This window comes from Marmota marmota, unplaced genomic scaffold (assembly GCF_001458135.2).
Source record: "Marmota marmota marmota unplaced genomic scaffold, marMar, whole genome shotgun sequence".
NCBI classification, from domain to species: Eukaryota; Metazoa; Chordata; class Mammalia; order Rodentia; family Sciuridae; genus Marmota; species Marmota marmota.
Window position 1 is genome coordinate 16,253,810 of NW_025999853.1, and position 9,350 is coordinate 16,263,159.

The following is a 9,350-nucleotide window of genomic DNA, read 5'->3' on the forward strand; positions in this document are numbered from 1 at the left end:
TATAACTCTAAAACTGGAAAGTAATTGGTGGTGGCAGATTTTCCAGCTTGTCCCTCATTTCATTAGGTTATAAAGATCTTCCAATTCCCTCAAGGAAGTGCATGGTTATTGGTATTAGTGGCCCTGATGACTGATTTTGCAAAGGTTCCTGGGCAGTTTGAATGGTTGTATGTAATTATAATGGTGAGAATATTTAAAAATGAGATAAGTGAAGATTTTAAGGAGTCATGATTTTTCACAAAATGTAAAATTCTACTCAGGGAAGATAGGTGAGTTAAATGATAGGGGTTATGTCCCAAAGATTTTTATAAAGTCCAATGGTTAAATCAATGGTTGGATGAATCGTTGTGAAAGATGCATTGACTGAGATATTTCTGAGGTGTTCTTATCAAGTTTAAGTGGAATAATCAAACCGCAATGATCATTCATTAATTCAGTGACTATTTAGGCAGGCACTGAAAGTGTAGAGATGACCTGACTTTGAGAAGCTTACAATCTAGTTGAGAGAACAAATTTACAGTGAGTAATTTATCAGTAATTAGCACACTGTAAAGAACATTTACTATAAACAAGCATTTAAGTGTCTTTTAGGGTGCTGCCTGCTAAGTTGAACTTTATTAGTGGAATAAAGAGGCACAGAGGAACATGCCTCAGGAAAGGTTCACTGATCAGAGTCTCCTACGATTTCTGGCACACATCAGGAAATCATTTTTGTGAATGAAGGAATGAGTAGGATTTTACCAGACAGAGGGGTTGTGAGACAGGAAAGACTTGAGCAAAGAAGGGTGGAAACAAGTTCCTAGTATGTGTGGAAAAGTTAAAACATGGAGCATGCCAGAAAATGAGGCCAGAAAAGACGCCTGAAGCCAAGCAGGAAGGGCCATGCAGCACTGTGAAGACTTCCCCTGGTAAGTCATGGAAACATTTTCAATTTCCTAAGCAGGATGCTGGCAAGTTCAGATTTATATTTTACAAAGATAACATGAGACAGTGGAACAAGGTTGTTTAGAGAGGCGGGGTGGACAGCAAGGGCATTGAACACTCATCAGGAGGCAGTTATCCCAGTGGAGAGGGGATGAAGGGACAGGTGCTGTAGAGAAGAGAGTGGACAGGGTGGAAGGAGGAAGAGTCAAAGATGATACAGAGGATTGCTCCTCGAGAGATCAGGCAACTCAACAGTGAAAACAGGGTCTTTTTGCAGAAAGAGTGGTGACAAAATTGAAATCATGACGAGGGATCTGAGATACCCGTGAAACATCAATCACCGTTCATTCCAGGTACTCTGAAAATCCTACCAAAGAGCCACTTCTCACCGTTCAAAGATTTTCTGAAATCCATTAGATACAGATATTGCTTGGTTTAATATATTTTGGAGTGCTCGGAAAGGACTAAAACATCTCTTTCAAAGTTTGCTCTGTTTTTTTTTTTTTTTTTAAATCTTTGCTTTCTTCGGCCTTTTGATCAACAAAGAAAGCCATAGGAAAGCAATATTCATGCTTTGATTATAAACTGACAAACTAATATTGTTAGAAATCTTGGGTAAATTTTTCTTCCCTATAAGCCATTTGTTATATTAGAATAGACTTCTGAAAAATATACTCAGATGTAATTAACTTGAGCAAATATTAATAGTTTCATACTCTGGATTAGTAGTTTATCAGTGCCCATCAAGTGTTTTTCTAGGAGACAAAGTATTTGCTTGATGGTAAAGTTTTTCAGAGGCACAATTCTATAATAAAATGGGGCTAATTATTTTGGTTTTCACTTTAGAAACAATTAGATCAAAAGTAAATGTGATAAATTTTAAAGAAAAGCAAATTTATAATGACCAAGATTGACTTTTCTTTTCAGCTGGTATAATTTAGATCCACTACTTATTACTTGAATGTTTACAAAACAGAGTGCTTCCAACTTGGGAGCATGTTCAAGAAACCGGAAGCTGGGCCTTACCTTCCCTAGTTGCTGCTCCGTGAGAGAAAAGGCATCCATGAATGCCTGAGCAATCACTGACAAACAGCCATCTATGTGAGGTGTCTTCTTAATGTCAAAGACAAACTGAGGGTTCTTCAGGATGTTTACCCAGAAGCGAAGAGGAAGGCTGTTCAAAGAGAGAATAATCTCTTCTCAAATACGGCCATTCATGGGAGGCCAGTGTTCTCTTTATCAATTTATAAACTGGTGTTTACATCCTTAATGAAGTACACAAATCTGCTTAGACACATAAGGCAGTGTCACTCAGAACAAGAAAGGGTTAAGCCGACTGCTACTGAAAGGCAGACCAGAGGAGTCTGAAAGTGGTCAGGGACTGGACAAGATTTTTCTCCATATAATTCTTGATTATATTAAATGATAGTCACCAGTAAAAACCTCTCACTCAGATCTCCTGGACCTGACATCCTCTCTGTGACACTCTGGTCTAAGCCAACACCGACTCTCACCTGGATTATTTGCTTATCACCTCGTGTACTGCAGTGGACATACTTGATTTGCTGTCTGCACCTTTTCAGAATATAAGGTCTGGGAGGACATGGGTTGGTTGTCTCTTTTGTTCATAACTGTCCTCCATCACCCAATAGTGTTTGGCACATTATTAGTATCAAAGTAAGTAGGTGAATATGAACTTGGGGATCATTTCAGAGTCCTTCCATGATCTCCATTTCAACGATGGCCTTGCTTACTACCTCCACGGCGCATGGCTGCTGGTGCAGTCATAGCTTTCCTAACCTGGTTGCTTCCCTGCTCAGAGGCCACAATATTCACCATGCAATGGTGACCTGCAGGACCTATGCTGGGTGTGGGAGGAATGAGACCTGGGAGCAAGAAGCTAGGACACAGGAATGGAATGAGCCAGAGGAGAGCTGGAACAGACCTGGATTAATGAAAAAAGATTGAACCTACAACTCTGGGACTTTTACAACTGTTTAAAATGACTCGGCTGACAGTGCTCAGAGGGGCTTGAGCTTGTATGGGAAGTTCTATCACTTAACTCTGAGTCTTATTTAATTCTAGCACACAGTATTTCTAATAGAGGTAATGAGCCGTGTTTCTTCTCTGAGAAGACACTAGAATATATCTGGATGCCCTACCTTTTCTTCAGTTAAAATACAAACAACAACAACAATAACAAAAAACAATGTGAACCTTTGTTATTTCATTTAACAGATACACCTTCAGCACCTCCTCTGTGGGGAGAGATGGGTTGCTGCCAGGCTTAGGGCAAGGAGCGAAAAGACCTCCTTCAGCCCTAAATGGAATGCACATTACAATTAATAACTAATTCTCATGTTATCTGAGTACTGCATTTGACAAAAGCATGAATTTCTATACACTGATAGCCTGAAATTTGCCAAGTAATTGATTATTTTAGGAACCAGTAAAAGTTTCCTCTAATGGAAAAACAGTATGGTAAAACCACAACATATTAATTTTTCATCCTTTGCTGGTCTAACATTCTAAACAGCCTCTTTCATGCATTAAAGATAACTTTATTTTATCCTAAAGAATAGGATTCCTGGCATAGAAACAGTTTCATGCATTGTTTAAAAATAGAAAATAGCAGCCAGGTGTGGTGACACACGCCTATAATCTCCGTGGCTTGGGAGGTTGAGGCAGGAGGTTTGAGGCCAGCTTCAGCAATTTAGCAAGATCCTAATCAACTTAGTTAGACTCTGACTCAAAATAAAAAGGGCTGGGGGTGGCTGCATAGGTAAATGCCCCTCGGTGCAATCCCTCATCCCCCCAAAAAAGAAGCAAGAAACTACTTTGATGCCATAGCTTACCAAGCCCAAAGATTCTGATAAGAGATAAATAAATCCTTCTGTAACTATCTCTGCCCTCCTTTTAGTTAATATTCTGTCCTAGATTCTTGGAAATGTCAATAATCACCTACATTCCCACCTGTTTGTTTTCCAAATATGTACGACATCAGGATCTGTGATTTTTTTATTTTCAGCCTGGGCATCCAAGAAGTCAAAAAAGTATTTTATAGCAAATGGGGCTCTGCTGTTGGGTAAACTCCAAATGCTTCTGAAAAGTTTTTCAAGCACAGAATGAATTGCCACCTGAAAGAGAGCGTGAGGTTTGGGAAATTAAAAAATATGGTAGTGGTTTTGAAAACATTAGAAAACCAAATCTAGGTTCAGGGAAAATGATGTGCCAACCAGAGAAAAACAAGCTGAGAAGGAAAATGTAAAACTGTCAAATGAGGCCAACACTCACAGTTTGGGACAAAGGTCCTGGGAGTCTTTGCCCAGGTTTAGATTTGGCTGGTAAGCCTCTTGCTCTTAGCAACATTGTTTAGTCAACAGAGAGGAGATGGTGGCAATCTCTAGGAGTGGAAGGGCTATCAGCTGTAGGGCTGTATACATAAACCAAGAAGCCACGGAGGCTTTGCTTTTATAATTATGTTTAGCCTGGAAAACTCAAGCAATGTTGCTCTGTTTCCAGGTTTTTTCCTGCTGCCTGTATTTTCATCATAGGGTTTATTGTGTACTTTCCAAAGCATTTGAGTATATTATAGAAAAGCAAATAGGCTGTGCTCTCTGGGGAAGCTGAGAAAATCAAGAGGCTCAGGCTGTCCTCTGCCCACTAAACAAATCTCCTAAACTCTAAGCAGATTCCCTGCCATCCATAATCTGAAGCAAGCATGCCCAGCAAGTCACTAGGGCCAGGTGTAGATAGTAGCATTTATATTGCTAGTCAATCCAGGGAGAAAAAAAGAAAAATCACCACCGACTTGTGTTAATGTCACTAAGAGCCTGATGAAGTAAAATTTGCTCCTGATCTGGTATTCTGGTGGCTTCCCCATGTGACACTTATATGTGAACAGAATTTCTAATTTTAAAATGAAAAAACCTGGTAAGATTTTACCAGGTTTATAGCCACTGACACCCTCCCTCCTTCATTTTATTTGCAATTCGAAGAAGGAAGTTTATTGCTTATCTCTAATAACAAGTAAACAAAAAGGAATAATTATGCTGTCAACCTAAAAAATAACAATAGTGAAATGGTGGGTAAGGAACTGGGAACAATATTAAAATCCCTGATTGAAGACTTACAGTAGAAATTTGTAAAGTGCTGTTATCCTTGCAGTTTATAAAAAGAAGAAGGAGATGGGAAGTGTTTACAATTTAAACTTTCATTTTGCTTTGCTAGAAGGCACAAGGGATTTGTAACATTTTCACACTTCAGTGGAAATTAAGTCAAACACATCATACACCCCCAAGGTAGCCGTAAAAGCTCTCCCAGAACAGTAAGTGTACCTTGGTCGACAGCAGCTTTGTCAGATACATTTCTTTTACTTTGAACTTGTGTTTCCCTCGATGTCTCTTTCCTTGCACATCTTGGAATGCTTCTGAATCTGGTAAAATCTAGAGGGAAGACGGAGTAGAAGTGTTACCTGAAGAGACCATTTGTGCCACAGAAGACCTGTGATTCAGCAATGAGCAGAGAAACCCTGAACTCACCAAATGGCAGTGGTCATCCGAGTACTCCACATCTGAGTGCCAGAGAGAGGGAGAGAAAATAATTCATTAAGAAAAACAAACAAATAAACACCCCAGGCCTAGTTATCCTTCTCAAGATAAGCCCCACATGTGCTGGAAACCAAGAGCTCCTCCTTGTTGCCTTTCCCATGCTGCACCTTAAGATCTTAAGAACAGTGTAAATGCAGGATGAGTGGGGACTAGAGCAGAAAGCAGGTTCCCTGTCCCTGGAAATGTGGAAACAGGCTGAGTGTCCATTTGCTGGGACAGGGCAGGAGGGGCTCAAGCCTTGTTATATTTCATTTAACAAATATACCTGCAGCACCTCCTCTGTGGGGAGAGAGGGGTTGCTACAAGGCTTAGGGCAAGGAGCGAGAGGACCTCCTTCAGCCCTAAATGGAATGCACATTACAATCCATGAGAGTCATGAAACTACTAATTGCACAATTAATTACAATGGTGGTAAGGATTATATGAGAACTATAAGCCAAGGAAGTAACTAACAAGGCACCCATCTAAGTCTGGGAGTTTTCTTTAAGGAAGGGATGTTGAAGCTGAACTCAAGAGTTAGCCAAGTAAGTGGCCAAGACCCCAGGATGGAAACGAGTGTGCTCCTCCTAGGACCTGAAAGAAGGGAAAGGAGGTGGCAAGGCAAGAGTGGCATAGAGCAAGGACATTCTCCAGGGAAATCAAAATTGTGGTCAGAAAAGATAAAGGGAAGGGAAGATGGGTATTAAGGCATTGGATTTTTTTTTCTTTTTCTTTTTTTTGTCTTGAAGATGAGAGAGACCAGGACATCTGAAATGCTGATGGGGAAAAAATGCAGTGATGGCGAGGGAAAGCAGTCAATTAAAAAGCAACCACTGGATCACTGACTAGAGAAGAGCCCAGTGGTGCAGGAATGCTCAGAAGGCTGAAGAAGATGGAGAGTTGTGACCATCAAACTGGCCTTGGGAGGGGGAGGAAGGAGCAGCAGTGGGCAGGTGCAGTAGGTAGGCAGGTTTGGTGCTGGATGTTGAGTTCTCGTTTCAGTTTTCTCTGTGCAGGATGAAATCATCTGCCGACAGTCGGGAATGCTATGTGGTCGGGGCTCTGAGGCAAGGTTGATTTTGGGGACAGAGCTCTAGGGAAACTCAGTGGTGGTAGGCCGTGTGGAGACTGGTCAAGCTTACTACCATGTGTGTAAGTGACCCCAGCAGCTGTTGAGTGAGTTTCTTTTGCAACTGTACGCTGTAGGCTCAGAAAAGGCTAAATCTGGGTTCACCAAAGCTGGGACTTTGACAGAAGGGCTTCTGACAGAGCAGAGGGGCAGGGCCTTGGAGTTTTAGCAGAATAGTAATCAAAGTGATGGCTTTCAGTAGGATTGGATAGGGAGGAAGCAGAGACTGACTATCTGGAGTCCCAGAAAGAGATCCAGACCTAAGATTGTACTATTCAATCCCCAGATGACAGGCTCTTCAGATGACCCAGTCTTTGAGGCTTAAAAAAACCAGCTTTCCCCCTTTTCACAACTTAAGGACACCCTCCTCTTTATGCCACAGTGACAGCCACTCTCCAAACAGCACCACTGTAGCTTAATAAAGTAGTGGAGGGTGGGAGTCTCTCAAGGAGTATCCTGAAAGCTACCAAATATTCATCAGGAGCCCTGCAGCACTGACTGGTTGCTGGAAACTACTAGTTTCAGAAAACTAAAAGTCTGAAGTCCCTCCTTCCAGCAGTATGGGTGAGAAGGTGCCTGCTAGGGAGAGGTCCAGAACCCTCTGAGGGCTGAGGACAGGCCTTCTTTGCTCAGGTTAACTGCTCTGGAGACAAACACAAAACAGGACCTAGGGACTTTCTCAAGGTATTACCACAGTATTTTTCTGCTCTGAGGATGTCAGAAGAGGACTTTGGACATTGGCCTGTTGACCTTTCCCTAAAAGCTCCCTCTTGAGTTTCTACTTTCCTGAGAAGTTTGCAAGGCGCTGTCACACTGGATTCTCCTACTGGACTATCTTGTTTGTTCAGCTCTTGCTGGGCTGGGGGTTATCTGCAAGTTTTCCTCTCAGTTTGCCAAGAGGACCTCATTGCTATCTCTCATCCTACTGTGCTGTTGGAAAAGACCTATAAGGGCTGAGATTCTACCCTGAGTTTAGAGCCATTAAGAGGCAGCAACTTCCTTTATGCTGGGCCGTCTGGGCCAACCACAGTTTACAGTTTCCTTTCCTGCTTCTTGCAGGGCCCTTATTCTTAGGACTAGAAATAGATCGAAATGGCTTTTCTCAGCTTTCAGAGAATTATGTAGCAACAACTCTATCTCAGCTTTGTGACAATATGTCTGAGAGAGGCAGAAACCAATACTTTATAAAGCTGGGTGAGAACAAAAGGTTAACAATATTATATTGGTTACCTGAAGTAAAATTTGCTATCTTCTTAAAGACTTTTATAGTGGATCCATTTGATATCTGAAAGCAAAGATAAAAAATATATGAGTTTTCAAAATTTAATGTATTTCTCAACTTCACTCAGGAATTAGATGGCTGGATGGTTCTTACATTCCCTCACTTATTAAATCAAATATTTATCAAGAACTGCTATGTCCTGGGCACTGTGCTCGGGCTGGGGCTATCTAGAATGACAAGGCACTGTCTCTGCCCTCAAGGAACTCATGGTCCTTTGGAGGCGACAGACAGATAGTGAGGTAAGGAAAGTGCCCAGAAGGTGGAGGCCAGGACGCTGTGGCACAAATGGCCACTCCCCAACTTCTCAGAGGTCAAGGGGCCTGGGTCAGTTTTGTTTTTTGAGGCTCCTACTTGTTATGGGTTAAAATATTTGTGTCTCTTCCAAATTCTTCTAAATCCTAACATGATGGTATTAGGAGGTGGGCCTTTGGGGAGATGATAAAGTCATGTGGGTGGACCCTCAGGAGTGGAAGTAGTGCCCTTATAAGAAGAAACACCAGAGATTGCTCTCTGCTCTATTATGTGAGGATACAGTGAGAAAGAGAGTCCTCTGTGAACCAGGAAGAGGGCTTTCACCAGACTCTGGACCCACTAGTATCCTGATTGTGGACTTCAAGGTACCAGAATTGTGAGAAATAAATGTTCGTTGTTTAAGCTATCCAGTGGATGGTATTCTGCTAGAGCAGCCTGAACTAAGACAACTAGTATATTAAGAAATGAAGGAGGAAGGAAGATGGCGGCGAGGGGAGTGCATTGCCCCCGTGTGCTGCTTCACTGTGTGGGAGTATGACAAGTCAGGACGGCTAAAGGATATCTTGTTAGGAATTTCCAGCAATAGTGGGGTGCTCCGGAACCTGGAGGAAGGATTTCCATCGCACGAGGATCGGCTACGGGGACTCAAACGCGAGAGGTTTGTCACACTGCTTATTCAGCAAATCGCCCCGCGGCTAGAGTCTGCAGCGCGCGCTGGGATAGAGACGCAGGGTTACAGCGCTGCAGTTTCTGCCAGCCGCGCAAGCACCGTACTCAGGGCTGAATTCTGGGTTCGAGACGGGGGAAGGAAGCGGTCCATCTCGGTTCTCCACACCGGTCAGACCACAGAGGAGGCCAGCAGCCACCATGTTGGTAAACTGACGTCACCTCCCCTGTTTTCGACTGACCGCAGCTCATTCAGCCATAGATCAGGTAATTTCAGGCTGCAATTCGCCTGCGGCTTGCAGACAGATTGCTAGGGTTCAGCGCCTGGGTGCTTCTTAGAACCTGATCTTATCGGAGAGAACACCGAGCGCGGGGCGGCCGAGTTCCGACTCCCGGAACCGTCCCGAAACCGCCCTGGCCCAGGGCTGCGGAGCCTGCGGAGGCTGCTTCTTGGACCCTGCCCCTATCAGAGCATACACCAAGCACTAAGCAGCCGAATTCCGGCTCC

The 9,350-nt window shown here is 42.9% G+C and overlaps 1 protein-coding gene across 1 annotated transcript in view; it reads right to left on the reverse strand.

Moving 5' to 3' along the window:
* Plxnc1 (plexin C1) overlaps positions 1-9,350 on the reverse strand; it is a 147,043-nt gene that overhangs the window by 4,366 nt on the left and 133,327 nt on the right. The window contains exons 24-28 of the mRNA XM_015482588.2: positions 7,873-7,927; positions 5,466-5,497; positions 5,262-5,369; positions 3,898-4,061; positions 1,951-2,098 (exon numbers count right to left, since the gene is read on the reverse strand). Coding sequence (XP_015338074.2) covers positions 1,951-2,098; positions 3,898-4,061; positions 5,262-5,369; positions 5,466-5,497; positions 7,873-7,927 — 507 coding nt within the window. The remainder of the gene's footprint in view (positions 1-1,950; positions 2,099-3,897; positions 4,062-5,261; positions 5,370-5,465; positions 5,498-7,872; positions 7,928-9,350) is intronic.